The sequence below is a fragment of the Protobothrops mucrosquamatus genome, unplaced genomic scaffold, assembly GCF_001527695.2.
Source record: "Protobothrops mucrosquamatus isolate PMUCROS unplaced genomic scaffold, P.Mucros_1.0 scaffold1124, whole genome shotgun sequence".
In the NCBI taxonomy this organism is placed as follows: Eukaryota; Metazoa; Chordata; class Lepidosauria; order Squamata; family Viperidae; genus Protobothrops; species Protobothrops mucrosquamatus.
In genome coordinates, this window is record NW_015387342.1 from 173,078 (window position 1) to 190,176 (window position 17,099).

At 45.7% G+C, this 17,099-nt stretch overlaps 1 protein-coding gene across 1 annotated transcript in view; it reads left to right on the plus strand.

The window, feature by feature from the left end:
- Positions 1-16,835, plus strand: part of PDLIM7 (PDZ and LIM domain 7) — a 53,965-nt gene extending 37,130 nt beyond the window's left edge. Inside the window, exons 7-15 of the mRNA XM_015820399.2 lie at positions 613-696; positions 3,223-3,377; positions 3,871-3,907; positions 6,526-6,530; positions 12,220-12,490; positions 12,843-13,023; positions 13,570-13,690; positions 14,913-15,028; positions 15,617-16,835. Coding sequence (XP_015675885.1) covers positions 613-696; positions 3,223-3,377; positions 3,871-3,907; positions 6,526-6,530; positions 12,220-12,490; positions 12,843-13,023; positions 13,570-13,690; positions 14,913-15,028; positions 15,617-15,703 — 1,057 coding nt within the window. The 3' untranslated portion in view covers positions 15,704-16,835. The remainder of the gene's footprint in view (positions 1-612; positions 697-3,222; positions 3,378-3,870; positions 3,908-6,525; positions 6,531-12,219; positions 12,491-12,842; positions 13,024-13,569; positions 13,691-14,912; positions 15,029-15,616) is intronic.
- The last annotated feature ends 264 nt before the right edge of the window (positions 16,836-17,099 follow it).

Here is a 17,099-nt window from a genome sequence, read left to right on the forward strand (position 1 = left end):
CTTCATGCAGGAAGGTCCTGTTTTTGCCATTTTCCTGGGAATTGGAATAATTGGAGGTGAAAAGACCTCTTTATATGGCAAGAAACCATATTACCCTAAGGCAGGAGTAGGCAACCTTGGCTCTTTAATGACTCGTGGACTTCAACTCCCAGAATTCCTGAGCCGGCATGGCTCAGCATGGAAACCTCTCCATTTCTCCTCAGCATGGCTGGCTCAGGAATTCTGGGAGTTGAAGTCCACGAGTCATAAAAGAGCCAAGGTTGACTACCCCTGCCTTAAGGTCAAGGTTACCAAAAAGATTTGATTTCTAAAAGAGGGTTCTGGTGCTTCTGCCTGCAGCTGGGACAGCAGTCTGGTGCAGCTCTTCCTAGTCTACATTCATCTATAACTGTGACTGCCTGACCTAGATAAGGGTGAGGAATTGGTGCTAAATTTGGCAGGGAGCTTGTGGCTTCTCTCCTCCGCAGGGAAGCTCCAGATATCTCCAGGGACATTAACTGCTCCCTACGAGCAGCAGACCTGTGAATGTTCTTGCTATGTTGGGAGGGAATAATATTTTCTTACCTGACTGGTACTTTGCTTTCTCTTATCCTTTGCTATTCCTGTCCTCAGGGTGACTGCTCACCCACCTGAGGTGAAGGCTGTGCCCGCAGATAACCCACCACCTGATTATGGAGATTACTACCTGGAGGACCAGTAAGACTTGGGAATAGAGTCCAGGGCTAGGATGGCTCTGTCAGTAATGTTTGTACTGCATGTTGGATGTTCTTGCCTCATAGCTTGCAAATGTTCCTCTCCAAAGTTACCGGGAACAAGCCCTGGGACACCTATGGCTACAATTCAAGTCTTTTTTTTAAAAAAAAACAACTCGGGTTAAGAGGATATATTAGAGTAGTGGTGGCGAACCTATGGCACGCGTGCCAGAGGCGGCACTCAGAGCCCTCTCTGTGGGCACGTGCACCATGCCCCGGAGATGGAAACCGTCCCTCTTCAACCAGCCGCCCGCTAACTCGCCGAGGTCCCACATGGCCAGATGTATCCCACATGGCCAGATGTATCCCAGCACCCATGCACTCACTGGCCTCTGTGTGCAGTGGCTGATGGTGTCAGGCAGCAGCCGCCCTGGCCCCTGCCTCTCCTTGCCCTATGACAATGGTACCCCCGCCCTGCCTCGCCTTGCCTAGCCTCACCCAGCAGGATGAGCCTCCTGCCCACCACCCCACCTGCCAGAGACCCCCGGGATCTCCCCCAACCCTGCCCGGCCCCCACAGGCGTCCCTCCCCATGAGCAACATCAAGGTGACCACGCCCACCTTGTCCACACCCACCCAATCTGCCATGACTACCACAGCCACGCCCACCTGGCACCCGGTGATAAATAAGTGGGTTTTGGGTTGCAGTTTGGGCACTCGGACTCTAAAAAGTTCGCCATCACTGTATTAGAGCGTCACCTGGCAAACTAGGCCACTTTATGACACGGACGCTCAGGATTCAAGGTCTGTCTCTCTCACAAAGTAAAACATTAGTCTAGCTCAGGGGTAGTCAACCTTGGCTCTTTTATGACTCGTGGACTTCAACTCCCAGAATTCCTGAGCCAGCTAAGCTGGCTCAGGAATTCTGGGAGTTGAAGTCCACGAGTCATAAAAGAGCCAAGGTTGACTACCCCTGGTCTAGCTAGCCCTGTAACTGCCTAATGCCCTAATCTAGCAGCACTGGAGTAGTCCGGTTAACAAACTCAGTGCTTTGTTAACTCAGAATCAACACACCAGCCCATGAAGCAGTTCATATTTAACTCCTGATTACAGTTTAACTGTTGGTGGTTCCCGTCCTCGAAAGAAAATCCAGTTTTCCCTCTTGAGGTGATTCCTTTGTGGGATCATATATTTTGAGGTATCTCTCTCTTGAGCCATTCTTTAGGTGAGGATTAAAGTGTTCCTGCTTTCTTTGATTGTCCTGTTTTCTCTACCTGTACTGCTTTGCATGTCCTTGGGTTTATAGTTCCCCTCCGTCAAATGGGGAGCCTCAGCCAGGCCTTGAAGACTGTGAAGCGTCCTCCCTCCAGCCAGATTGCAATTTACAATTACGAAATGGCTGTTGTGTTTACAGCAGACAACCAGAAGGTTTTTGGTGATGTTCAGGGTAGCAAGCACTAGTTTTTTTTTGTAGCCTTTCTGTAGAGGGGGGTTGCCAGGACACACCCACATAAACCCCACACTCACACACCCTTATCCCCACACAAATAGTCTTTCTTTGCTTCTCAGGATTTTGGAAGGAATTTCTTACAATCTGCTGGCTGTTCTGGCACACATTTCCCCCCCTTGTTCTGGCCTGCAGAAAGGATTTCCATGCATTGATTGGTTTAGGGGAAAAAAAACAACAAGGTCTGAACTTTGCTGACGTTTAACAACTAATCGGGACAAAACAAAATGAGATTTAGTTCACAGTAAGAGCTGTACAGGCAGACACTCTATATTTTAAGGGTTTGCTTTAAAAAATGGCCACAGAAAGGGCTGAAGACATTGATACAGAAAGGACCTAGAATAAATCACTTCACAGCTACCGCTTATATTCCCTAATCATCGCCTTCATATTCGGAAGCAGTACGTCCTAATCAGAGGTGAGAAAATGGCTGCAGCTTTACATCAGGGATAGTCAGCTGTGTGCCGCTCCTCAGAGCCCATCTATGTTCACTGCTGAGCAGCGTTTAGAAAATAATTTGCCACTGATGCTAACAGTGACATATCAGCTCTCTAGCTTTCCCCAGTCAGGTGATCAGCCCCCTGATGAAAAGGTTTCCCTTCTGATTGAAGGAAGTGCAAATACGAGAGCTTCCTATTTCCTCCCAGAGTATGGTCCGCCTGGTCTCCCTTCCTCCCAGTAAGTAGAATCACGGGAGCGGGGAAGGATATTAAAAGCAGCCTTCGGAGCCCTCACCCTTCATATCCGTTAAGATTGTGACTCTCTGGACTGTCAGCCATCTGCAATTCCAGCTGATGTATTTCTTTAGCTACAGAAAATTAATAACCACTGTGGACAGGGGACCGATGGGGTGAGCTTCAGGATCTCATTATTACTTCTGAAGGACAGGTTATTTATCCGGCCCTTTAGAGTGGCCTTGTCTTGATTCATTGCTGTGTGTATGTGTGTGTGTTTGTGTGCAATGCATGGCTGGCAACTTCTCTTTTTAGTGCAGTTGTGGCTGAGTGCCCTGGTCCGTTTGTAGGCACTCTCTGCGGCTGGTGAGCCTGCCGGCTTTCTTTCCCAGCGATGCCAGTAAAAAGAGACTTATTGAGGACACAGAGGACTGGCGACCACGGACTGGGATTACTCAGTCTCCTTCCTTCCGCATTCTGGCCCATCTCACAGGAACAGAATTCAGTAAGTGCCCCTTCGGTGGAAACTATTTAAGGGCCACGGCAATTTCCCCATCCCTGGCAGTGGCCAGTTCCCGGTAGAGACTCAGGAGAAATTGCAAGCTTTTCAGATCTGCCACTTCAGGAAACGGGTGCAGTGGTGCCTGAGATTTGGTGACAGCTGTGGTCCTTCTCTCGCTCAGTCTCCATGGTCAGTGTAAGATGCTTGCATTGTCTCTTCTCCTCCTCCTCCTCCTTCTCCTCCTCCTCCTCCTCCTCCTCCTCCCCCCCCTTGTATTCCTGCGGATGCTCCCTTGGCCTTATGCAATCTGTCTGGGGATGCAGCTAAATGTTCTGCAGGCACCTCCTTCTGCTTCCCTCACCCCAACTACTATGCCCAGACCCCATCTCTCTTGGGGATAGCCCTAATTAAATCTTGTTTTTTTCTTTCCATGTGCCAACCTGGTTGGCCCAAACTCTGATTCTCTCTCTTTCTCCTTTCCTTCTTCTGCTGCCAGTGCGAGACCCAGATGACGAGCATCTTAAGGCGGCCAGGTAAGAAGGGCCAGACCTTTGGGGCGTGGATTTCTTAGGGTTAGCTGGAGGATTTCTGCCTGAGTTCCTCAAGTGCTATAGGGATGCAGCTGAGATGAGTTTAGGGTTTCAGACTTGCTTATAGAGATATTTTTTCTCTCTTACCACAAATAGTTCGTAAAATACATCCATAGTTAACCATGGTTTATCAAGCCAGTTTTCTGGGTTCACATGACAGACTAGATCATAAGCTAATGGCTTAAATCAGGGGTAGGCAACCTCGGCTCTTTTATGACTCATGGACTTCAACTCCCAGAATTCCTGAATCAGCATAGCTGACTCAGGAATTCTAGGAGTTGAAGTCCATGAGTCATAAAAGAGCCGAGGTTGCCTACCCCTGGCTTAAATTGTTGTTTAATTGTTACTGATTTGACGTGGTGTATGAATAACTTGCTTCACAGCATTATTGTCTGCTGGGGGGGGGGAGAGAGAGAGAGAGAGAGAGAGAGAGAGAGAGAGAGAGAGAGAGAGAGAGAGAGAGGATGGTACCCCTTGAGGATGGGGTACCATTGAAACAGGTTGGGCATTGTGTGATGCGCGTTCTGCATGCACTCTGTTTCTCTCTCCTCTTCCTCCCCCCCCCCACTACTGTTTCCTCTCCACTGTCTGTCTTCCCTTTCATTTTCTTTTTCCAGAGAAAAGTTTGTCCTGGAACTCCAGAGCCCCCGTTACACTCACCTGCGTGACTGGCACCACCAGCGATCGGCTACCTCTTTGAATGTGCTCTCCTAGGATGTGTAGACTGATCTTGTCTTGCTCTTCTGACTCGGCCCTTCTGTTGATTGTATGCCCATGCAGATGTTACAAGGGAAGGCACATTTCTGCCTGCTTCCTTCCGGCTGTTGAGTGTAACTTGAAAATAGGAAGTTTCCCCCCCCCTCCCCCCAACTCCTGGAATGTAAGGATTGATCCTGTGCTGGAGAATTACTTAGTTAGGAATGAGAAATAAGCAGGAGACTTTTGTTTTACAGACTCGCACTTTGAATTCCACGCCTCACTTCCTGCACCTGTGGAAAGAAACTTTAGGATCCAGCTTTACCATTGGAGAGGAGGACTAGATTCCCCACCTTAAAGAAAGGTTCTGATGCAAGGAAGCTATTTCCACTGAAGTGGGAATTATTTCCCGAATTAAGAAACAGCATGTACCCCTATACAGCTGGCATTTTCTACCAATGCAAGAAAGAACATCTGGATTTCTCAGGCTGTGCCTTGTTTTTATGAGCTGTCAAAAAAAAAATTCCCTCCTGAATAAGCATTACAGGAAAAGGTGGCATTTTTAGCCATTTGTTTTTGTTTAGGCATTTGTGACATTTATAAACTAGCCTTCTTCCAAGGAAGATGTAAGATCACATGCATGGCTGGCTCTCTGCCCTTTCCTCACAATGCAGTCATAATGCAGGGCTGGGTGCAGGAAGAATGACTGCCCCAAGGAAACACAGTAGTGTAATTCGTCTTTGAGCCTTGGTCTTAGTCTCCAATACCTGCACAGGTAGTTCTCAGTTTAACCAACTCAAAAATCTCCTTGGGCGGCATAGAATCTTGGAACAGTAAAGGCTGTACCATTGCCGCTTTCTGATATAGTTTCTCAGCACTGGACTGGAAATGGAGAAACACTCTTTTCCAGGTAACACCCCCCCCCCCTTTCTGCCTCTCCACAACTGTTAGAGAAAATGGGTCTTCCCTCCGGTCTTCCACCCTGCCATGGTTATCCTTTCCCTCTCCTTGCTCCCTTGGCTATGAGTGTTGGTTTGTTTGCTACCTTCAGGGAAGGATAGACATTCCTCTCTGGGTGGGCTGTTGAGATCTTGAGAGATTGCAAAACTATCTTGCTGCCCGTAATTTGATTGGAGATGTCTATTTTGCACTTGATCTATACCCAGGCACCTTAATTTGCAAACAACAACAACAACAACAACCCTGTTTGAGAAGTGCCATACAGATGCTCTTGCTGGGATCAGAGCAGACTCAGGAAGAGGGGTGAATTGCTCTCTCTCTCTTTCTGCATCGAGATATGTCCTTTTCCCTAATGGAGGGCATGTTACGTGCTCCTCTGTTGACTACAGTTCTGTGTTGTAAGAGTGTTGTCAATGTTTGGCCTACGTGCCTGATACAGAATTATCTGTACAGTGCTGTAGCCGCCCACTGTTGAGTGCCTGAAATGTAGTCAAGACTTTGCAGTCTAGATGGAGACTCGCTTACTACTTTCCATTTTGTAGTAAAAATAAATGCTTCTATTCTCATATCTGGCTCCCGCCTATTTATTATTGCATAGGCTACTGAAACTGGAGATGCTGAGTCACTGGTGAACTAAACCAAGCCGTGGGTGAGCAATTGTTCTTCAGTGGAGTATCAGCCTATGTGTCATCTGAAAGGTCACTTAGGATGCAGTTGGGAAAGCAGTCTCTGTTCACTTGTAAGCTTGGAATTTTCTAACTTTCTGGTGCTGGTTGACATCAGTCTCTATGCTCTAAGGCAGGGGTAGGCAACCTTGGCTCTTTTATGACTCGTGGGCTTCAATTCCCAGAATTTCTGAGCCAGCTGGAATTCTGGGAATTGAAGTCCACCGAGTCATAAAAGAGCCAAGGTTGTCTACCCCTGCTCTAAGGGTTAGGTCTGGAAGAACTAGAAGATTGCTGGCCTCTGTGGCAACTGGCAACCATAGGCTTGTCTCAAATAACCACTGCTCCTATGCATGCAGATTGGCCTATATCGAACATTAATTCTCCTCAAAATGGTTGGGCTGTGATCCAGATGTGGAGGACGTATCTATCTCTTTGTTGTGATCAGATCGTTTCCTGGTCCATTTGAGATGTACTGCTACTGAGGACTTCTGTGGATGCTGTAGCTTATTAAAATGGTCTGTCCAAGGCAGGCTTCTGGGAGGTACTTGAGAAATTTCTCTGCACCTGATAGGCAATTTCATTTATTGCCAGGCATCAAGAGGTGATTCAGACTCTTGACAAGACTGCATTCACTACTCCTAGAGTATGTCTTAAATTATTGAGGAACTCTGGGAGAGATGAAGCAGAAAATGTGACACTTGGAGTGTTGACGGAGAAAAACAAGGACTCAACCGGAGTATATGGGTGGGAGCTCAAACTCAAATCTTTATCATGGCAGTAAAAATGTGCAGCTCTCCATTGTTACGTTTGTTTGTTTATATCCTGTCTTTATTATTTTTATTAATAGTTCAAGGTAGTGAACATGTGCAACATATCCTCCTCTTCCTATTTTCTCACAACCACACCCCTGTGAGGTGAGCTGGGTTAAGGAGAGAGTGAGTGAATGATTCGCCTAAGGCACCCAGATGGCTTTCATGGCTAAGGGAGGTCTAGAACTCACCGTCTCTGCTTTTTAGCCTGCTGCCTTAATCACTAGACTAGAGGTAGGCAACTTTGGCTCTTTTATGACTCGTGGACTTCAACTCCCAGAATTCCTCAGCCAGCATGGCTCAGCTTGAAAACCTCTCCCTTTTCCCTCAGCATGGCTGGCTCAGGAATTCTGGGAGTTGAAGTCCACAAGTCATAAAAGAGCCAAGGTTGCCTACCCCTGCACTAGACCAAACTGGCATTGGTGGGCTGTTGATTAGAAGCTTCATCTTGTATGTCTAGGTCTCTCTTGGGGAGCATGAATAGGTGTAGTTCCCTCTTGGCCATTGTAGCTGTTTCACACAGCATTTTCTGATATATTTACTCAGAGTTGCTGATGTTTTGACTCTTTATGGGTGATGCCCAGTGAGGTGATTCAGGTGACACCTTACCATATTATCCTTTTGACCTACAGTATTGGTGGGGGCATAACTGGCTGGATTTGGAAGATGACAATACCAGCAGTCTTGAAGGAGGCTTTCGTGGATAATAGATTGTGCCCGTACAGTATCTGGTTATTTTTGACAGCTATTCGACACCTCCTTTTAAGGAAGGTTTTTGAGTGGGTGGTTGGGAACTGTTCTCACACAAGCAAAAACAAACAACTTGATACCACATCTGGCTGTTATCAAAACATGGATCAAATGAAAACTTCCCATTCCACCCGAAAGAGAGTCTCTTGCAGGCATGTATACTGAGCAGGTAGGAGAAAGATGCAAGAATTTAAATATTGATTGGACTACAAGTAGAAATTGCATTTAACACCCAGCAAATGCTGGAATTGTTTTGCAATGGCTTCTTAGCCTTTCCACAGTAATTCTCATGTTCTTGTACCTTTGGGTGCTTGTTTATCTGTTCTAGTCCAACTCACTGGGGAGAAGTTTGTCAAGGATTCATTGAAGACCAGTCTAGTAGAAGCAGATTATTTAAATGTATTTCAGTTAAAGGTTAGTTTTAAGCATAGGACAGAGCTGGAGTTGGCCACTCAAACTGATGATTTTATTGAGATTTGCACAGAAGTGGTGCATCCTTCATGATCCTTTTAGAGACTTTTTTGTGGCTTCAGGACTGTTAATTGTGGGGAGTAGAAGCACTGTTTACAGTGGTACTGTTTCTTCCTCAGTTCCAGTTGGTTGACATTAAGAGAACAGTTTGGGTCAATAATCATTCCCTTGTGGGGTGGCACAAGGTTTGATCTTTTCCAGTCTTTTTAGCATTAACATAAAGCTGCTGGAAAAGGTAATCCGCTGTTCAGAGGTGAGATAGTAAATATGCAGATAATACCTTACTATCCTGGGCCTGCCAGAGATGCCACTGAAGCCTTGTCCTGATGTCTGGAGGTTTTGCGTCCTGCATAGAATAAAACAGGAGGTTAAAGATGAATCCACTGGTGAAGTTGCTGTTTGTTCACTGAGGTTCTTTGTTGGTTCCAGTGTTTTCTTGGGGTGGGACGGGGGATGGAGCACTATGCTTGAAGGAGATCTATATTTTGGAAACCTTCTGCTGGATGAGATGGGCAGATGTAGTTAGTTGTGGTTAGGAGAGGTTTGTATCTTCATTTAGTATGCCAATTGTAACCCTATCTTGAGTGTGACCATAATGGAGACTTGGGCCCTTGTTAATGCTTGTTTGGAATACTGCAATGTGATCTGCATGGATTGCTTTTGAAGACCATTCAGTAACTGCAGTTGGTTCGAGCACACACAGTGGTCCCTTTGGTATCTACCTTTTTTTTGGGCCATGAGCATATTATATCTGTACTATGAGTGGAAGACGAACTGCTGGTTTTAACCTACATTGTAAAACACTTAATAGTTTGCCACTTTGGTATCTTGCGAAACCATTTTCTCCAACTAGAATTGACCTATCTAATACAACTATCCTGAGGAAATATGTTGATAGCGTCCCATATTTGTGAGGTGAAGTCCAGGAGACACTTCTTAGTAATCGTACAAGTATTCTGGATTATTCTAGATTAGCTCTGTCTGTGGTAGCCTTCCATAAACTAATGAACAATAGACTTTTGTTTATGACTTGATTACTGTTTCTTTCCTCATTTTCTTTATATTTATTTATTTTACTAGGGATATTTTAATTATTGTTTTGTCTGGTTTTTGTTGTGATGCTAATAGCTGTGAGTCTTTGGAAGTTATGGCTGTATATATATATTTAAGAAATAAGTGTTTTCAGATGCCGTTTTATCTTGGCATCTTTGGGGGCAGAAACCAATCAGCAATCTGGAGTTTTCTCTCCCCCCCCCCCTTTCCTCTGTGGACTGTTTTCTGAGGATTACATTATTAGATAGTGAGTAAGAAACAGGATGGTGGTTGAGCCTTCTGTTCTTATCATGGAACAGAGAAACAAAAAATACCCTTTGGGCAAATCATTGTATGAGTAGAGGTAAATGTGGATTTTTTTTTTAAAGAAAAGGACAAAGTCCCTTGATCTAGAGCAGAACAAACCACTACACAGCCTCTCTAAGGTGCCAGCATTCCCTTGTTCTCTTCAGCCTGGGAGGATGTGGGGCAGATCTTGCTGAGCTGTGCCACTTTTCACTGCAGGTGGGGGATCTTAAGTGTATGGAACAATCTGTGTTAAAAGAGAGAGAGAGTGAGAGAGAAGCCCCTCTGTTTCCTGCCTGGTGATACAAATATGTGAGATTCCCCAAACATGACAGTCTCTGATGTGAAGAAACGTTGCCTCCGTGTTTTAAAGGTGTTTGTGTGTGATCATTTTCAGATCTACAGTCCATCACTTTCAATCAGAATGGTAGAGTTTAGATAAAATCACATACCACAGTTGTTGCATGGGATGGGTGGGGGGGGGGGCGGCTGTGCGCTTGCACCCTGAGGAGGTGTTTTAGGAAATAATTGATGAACATCCTGGGATATCTGTGTTTTAGTTTCCCTTCCAGGAGTGTGCTCTGCCTCTTTACTTCATTTGACATTTCTTCAGTTCTTTATCTTTCTATTTTTGGTGAGCTTCTGTTCCGGTGCAGGCCCGCTGCTCCTTGCAGGCCGCATTTTCTGCTGAAGTGCAGGTAGCGTCTTGCTCTCTTCCTCCTGGATCATCTGCTGGGAAAGGCCGGCTCCAGGGCTGAGGTGGCTTCCTCTGTGATTCATCACACAAACACAAACTGCCACTTGATTTCACCTCTTCTCTGCCTCAGACCTCCCTGCGGTAGTATTTGGCCTTGAAATGTCCCTCTAAGCTCTACACTGATGATTTATTTCTACTCAATGATCTATGTATAAGCTGGATGTCCTTTTTTCAGGCACAAGGCCTGAACATCTGGGGAAATCTAGCATGGTCCTATTATCCTGTTGGTTTGGGGTGGGCATATGATCCCATTGAAACACCACTGACTAGAGTTGTGTGTGAAAACAGCACGAAGCTGTACCAAAGTATACATCACATCCTCACCCTGTCCTCCCAGCATACTTTATCAGATATCACAAAAAGCACAAAAAGCATGTAATCATCAAAGAGAGATAAAGGTAGCAAGAGCTGGGTTGGCTAATTTTCTTAAAATGTTAAGAATATAGTTCAGCATCACTCCAGTATGATTCAGAAAAGATGGGGTGTTCTGTGGGTGCTTTCAAGCAGCTTGGTTTTTTTATAAAGCTTCCTCCTGACAGTTACACCAGACACAGCTTAAGTGTAAGTAAAAGTTGCCAACTACTGTTGTTCCTGACTTAGTCGCAAATGCCTTCAATCAGAAGTACTGGATAACGTTCTGTGCCTTGTTTTGATCTGGATCTTCAATTCTGCTAACCCGCCTGAGTGGGACAGTCCTACCACCTCCTGCAGGGAACCTTAGTGGAGTTTGCTCTTCTACAACATTAATACCAGGCACTGTTTCTATATCACTGTTTAATGACTCAGGAACTGCCCCAACAGAACAACTATTTAAGAGAGGTTTCCTTTGTAAGCGTGCAAGACACAGCCTTTGACTCAATCTTGACTGCCCTGGAGGAATGTGGTGGGCTTGGAGAAGAGCTGGCTGTTGTTTCCTGTGTCTCTTTTTAGGAAGGGAAACTACACAGAGGAATAAATGTTCTTTCTTCTGAGGGTATGTGGAGACAACAGTCCCTGCCCTCAGCGCTATGTACAGTAGTTCTTTAAACCTTCTTTTGAGGCTAGTTAAATTGAACTTGTCCTTGGTCCTGTGGAGGGCAAAAGAGGGATGCCACCTTTCCACATAAATTGGAAGAATACTTTTCTTCTCAGCCAGCTTTGGACTTTTTGGGCTCAGAACTGACACTTGCCATTTAGTTTCATGAACTCCCCTTCCTTTACCTTGGGGAACCAAACCAGCCAACAGGGGTCACTGCTACACAGAGAACTCAGCCTATGCTTTCTTTGTCCTGGTTTTAATTCCTGCCTGGAATAGAGAATGGGGAACCCCCCCTCCCTCCCAAGCCTAAGAATTTAGGTTGGGTTCTCTCCTCTGTTAAATGTATATGAAGGGCCAGCCTCTGCTTGAGTATAAGGTAAAAGGCCAGGTCATTTGGAACTAATTGGTTATTTTGTAGCCAGGTCTCCATGCCAGATCTGCCTTCTGCACCCGCCTTGACAGTGGAGCCTGGATATGGTAAGCAGGAGCCTTGCATGCTAGGGAGAAAGGCAGCTGGAATGATGGTCCCTCAGCAGGAAAGTTGAGGGGTGGGGGGGGGGAACCTCAAAGGAATGTCCTTTCCTGATTGTGGAAGCTGCCACAGCTTTCAACTCTGTAAAACACTGAGCTAATTTTTAATTGTCCGTTGTGCATGCATAGATTAGAAGCAGATTTATTCGTTTCCCTTAAGAAAAGCTGAAGGGTAAGGTATTCCCGGTGACCCGCATAGAATCATAGCATTAGCCTTGCCCATTTTGGATCACACAAACACCCCATAAAACGTGAAGTGCCAGATACCTTGTGTGTAATTCCTCCAGGCTCTACTGCTCCAAAGCCTGCACCTATCACAGGACCTTCTAGTCGTCCACCCTGGGCTGTGGATCCTTCCTTTGCTGAGCGATATGCACCAGATAAAACTAGCACTGTGCTGAGCACGCACAGCCAGCCAGCTACCCCAACGCCTGTGCAGAACCGCAACTCCATTGTCCAGGCTGCACAACAAGCCCCGGAGAGTGCTAGCAAAACACCCATCTGTTCTCAGTGCAACAAAATCATCAGGTAAGCCATGGAGTTTTTCATCTAGGGTGGGGAACTCGTTGAGGTCTCCCCCTGCTGCTGTATTATAGCTCCAGCAACCCAGCCAACATGGCCAGCGCTTAGAAATGCTGGCGGTTGTACTTTAGCAGCATCTAGTGGGGCCTGCTATTCCTCTCTTTTCTCTCTCATCACTTGATTGAGGAGATAAATGTACGAATTGCCTTTGCTAATGAGGATTGAATATCTGTGAAGTGGAGTCTCAGAAGTGTGCTTTTTGGCTTCCTGCAATGTGCGTAATGGAGGCTGGTGAGAGAGCAACTGAAGAGAGTTGCTGCCAATCCACCACCAACCCTTTCTCTTTGCTTTCCAACAGGGGGCGCTACCTGATGGCTCTGGGGCGCTACTACCACCCAGAAGAGTTCACCTGCTCACAATGCATGAAGATGCTTGATGAGGGTGGCTTTTTTGAGGAAAAGGGCTCCATCTTTTGCCCCAAGTGCTACGACATGCGCTTTGCCCCCAATTGTGTCAAGTGCAAGAAGAAGATTACAGGGGTGAGTTCAGGTGAAATGTGGCCTTTGGGGTAGCAGGTTACAGCTTCAGGTATGCTGTAAGTTAGGGACACTTAGGAAAGCCTGATGACTCTTAACTCTTCAGCTGTTCCTGACTTACAGTTCCCCTCCTTCCAGTTCTTTAGTCAGTCTGGCTGAGCCAATGAGAGTTGAAGTCCAGAAAGAACTGGAGGGCCACCCTTAAGCTTACATTGTATTAATTCAAGGGTGGTTCATGCCATAGGAGAGAGCAATATGGTTGTTTTGTCAAGGCCTGGAACAGAAGTGAGTGCTAAACTATTGGAAGATTAAGAGCTATAAGCTAGAACTTCCTGGTTCCTCTTTCTCCAGGCATATTTATCAATCTCCTGCCTACTCCAGCCTCTTCCCTGAGCACATCCTGGCCTAGGATTATCAAGATGATGGCTGTACAGCATGTTCAATGCTAAGTGCCCCATAAAGCTCTTTTTTTCCTAATTATCTCCTCATATTGGCCAAGAAAGTGCATCCATTCACTGGAGTGACTCACATTCCTGTGTATTGCTTTAGGAAATTATGCATGCTCTGAAGATGACCTGGCACGTTCAGTGCTTTGTCTGCGCTGCCTGCAGAACACCCATCCGCAATCGTGCCTTCTACATAGAAGAGGGGCAGCCCTACTGCGAGAGAGGTACTGCATACCGAATGATTGAGGGACGGCTCCACGTTTCAAGCCTTCTGAAAGCCTTTAGCTGCCGTTCCAGCCTGATGAGATGGAATGCGTCCTGATTGGTCCTGGTAGCATCCGAGTATCTTGTACCGAAAAGGAAAGCCTTGGGTGAAAACATACATCATACAATGTATTGCTAGCCCTGGATTTTCTATCCTGGGGCAGCAGGAAGAGCTTGCAAAATGAAATATTTGCCGTGCAATTCTCCTCTGTCCCTGGTTTGATCACCTTTTGTTGATGGTTGCTGGGCAGTACAAGTTCTGCTGGGTTACTATGGAGATGATAGTTTAGTACCTGCATCACAAGCATGCTGGGAATTGTTGTTTTTTTTTCCTCCCCCCCCCTCCTTTCATTCTGGTTCTGAACAGTGCTGCTCTGGAATATTCCATTAGGAAATAGGGGGAGGGATGTAATTTCACTAACCAAATGCTCACTCTTCCCACCTCCATTCCGTTATTGGATGCTTGTGAACAAATCTGGTATTCTCCCAGATGAACAAGCAGCTGCCTTTCATCAGAAAATGGGTGGGGATGGTGCACAGGATTCTTAATAGCATGTGTAGCCTTGCTTGACTTGAGTGTGAGGATTGTCGGCCATCTCTAGCCCAACAAGCACCACAGTTGTTTTAGACTATAAGCTTAGCTTATAATAGCAGGGAGCTGGAGCTGGGGGAGGGAGGTCAAATAATGGAATAGAAGCAGAAGGAAACCCAGGATGGAAATAGCAGACTTGTAGATTGGACTAAAAGATGTTAAGTAGAGCTGGTGGTATACTTGAGGAGTGCAGGCACTGGAAAGAACCAATGAACTGTCAATTATTTTGAAGCATTGCCATGTTAATAACAAATTAGAAAAGCAGTGCCAGAAGATCCTGTGCTGAATTTTCAGAATCTTCTGGGCTGAGAAGGACTCCAGTCTGGAACCATGGAGAGTTTTTGATGTTCAGCATTCCTTAAGTAAAATAAAGCTGCAGTATATGAACGCTTTGGGACCTCTCTAGATGTTTTGGGGGCCTGGCCCTCTCACCAAGCCATCCAAACTTCTCTTCCATAGGAAATGCACGTTATGGGAGCCAGTGCAAGCAAAGCCATTTTTCCCCAGCTTAGGTACAATACTGTGTTTGAAAATGCTGGCTCGGGAATAATGTCATTTTCCTGTCCTCCTATCTCTCCCCTTTGTGCAAGATTATGACAAGATGTTTGGAACCAAGTGCCGTGGCTGTGATTTCAAAATAGACGCCGGTGATCGTTTCCTTGAGGCCCTGGGCTTCAGTTGGCATGACACTTGCTTTGTTTGTGCGGTAAGACAGTTTCTCCCCTCTTTCCCTCTCTCAAGTTTTAACTAATCTAATTCTACTAACTTCTGCTGGACGTCAGGGAAATGTATTCTAAAAGAACTGCAGGCTATTATTCCCAGCCAGGGGCAGGACTGGCTGGCATAAGACATATTTTCAGATGTGCTTCCTTCTTCCTGTGCATTGAGATTGGAGCTATGCAACATGAAGGTCTCCTGCTGAAGAAATATAACGGAGAGCCAACGTAGCACAACAGCTGAGATGTCGGATCAGGAGCCGAGAGACCCTTTCAAAGCTTTCCATAGCCATGGAAAGTCACTGAGTGGCGTAGAGCCAGTCTTCTTTTTCAGCCCAGCCTACCTTGCAGGGTTGCTGTTGCAGAGCTCCTGGAGGAAATGAGGACATACAGTTATAATGAATGTTCAGGGGCAACTGCAATGTGCATTTATAGTAGCAGTAGGCAGAGTTTTCCAGACTGATTCTCTCCCCCCACCCTTCTATCATCTACCCAGGCCTTTCTTACTAAGCTGAAATCAGGGGAGGGGGAGTGAGGAACTGATGTGAATTTAACGGAGAATGTCTTTTTCCCCACAGATCTGCCAGATCAATTTGGAAGGCAAGACTTTCTATTCCAAAAAGGACAAGCCACTGTGCAAGAGCCATGCTTTCTCCCACGTGTGAGGTGGAGACCTTAAGTGCTCAAGCTGCTGCCTGCCCAAACTCTGCATCCCTCTTTCCTGTCCTGAGAGAGCTCCCAGACCAGATGTCTCACTTGACCATTTTTTCCCCATAGAGGGAAAAGGGTAAAATGCTCAGGGTCCTTTTAGTACTTTGGGAGGTTTTACGACTATTGTATTTTTACCTAAACTGGTGTTCTTCATATGTATTTGACTTTTATCTCCTGCAGACTCCATCCAACTTGTGATTGAAATTGCTAGACATTTGGAGAGTTGAAGTCCAGGACTTCTAGACACCAGCTTAGGGAAGGATACTGTAGAGTTCTGTGTCCTTTTCAGCCAAAGAAAGTCTCAAGAAGTTTCTCCCTAGTAAAGGATCCTAAATGATAGCATGCTTGAAAGGAAGCATCAGCTGGCCTCCCCTAGAAGTCATTAATTCAGTGAAAACTTGCTATTAATGCTACAGGGGAAAGTGGGGGGGGGCAGCTTTCCCCAGAGTTCACTAGCATTACTTTCTGTCCCCTTTGCAATGTAATTACCAACATCCCTCTGCCCTCCCTTCTCTGAGAAAGCATTTGCAAAAGACTTTCAGAATCAGGTTGGCTCTGCCTTTTGTTCATTATGTATCATGTATTTCCACTCCCAAGTCCTACAGACATCTATTCCCAGCCATGTTGCTCAATGCAATTGCTTTTTCCAAATAAAAAATATATATCCCCAAACCCTAAATCTCTTTTCCTCCAAACCACTTGCTAGTAATAAAAATATGAGACCCCCTGCCACAGAAAGTGAGTGGCTTATTTAAAGGATTGTGTTGTTAAGTTTCCACAGAGCAAGAAAAAGCTTACTTCGAAATACCATGCAGGAAAGAAGAGTTTCAAGATCCAGCTTCTTCACACTAGCAAAAACTGCTTCTTCATCATGAGATGAACCTGGGACTCTATACCTAGGAACACAACTTGATATATATTGTAGCGCACAGCTTCTGAGGCCAGTGGTGGCCCCAAAGAACCCCTACCAAAGACCTAGTATTTGTGTTTTGCTCTAAATGTATTTCTCAGAACTGTGCTGTTCAGCTAGGAGTCTGTGATTCCTTGCCACATTTGGTGCCCTAATAAAATATGTCTTTTAATTCTTCGTCCTTGTGGGCTCTGATTGTTTAGGAGTTCCTAATACTTGGAACATTGGAAGTAGAGTAATCAGATGCAAATAATGGACATTCAAAGCACAGTGCAGTTGCTTTCTTTCTGTTCCTTGTCCCCTAATTGTGCTTAGAGGGAATTTCAAAAGAGAGTAACTACTATTGCTGCAATTCAGAAACCACATATTTTATTTTGAAAAGAGGCAACTAGCGAGCTGGGAATATGATAAGGAAATGGCCTAAACTGGAAGAAGGTGGA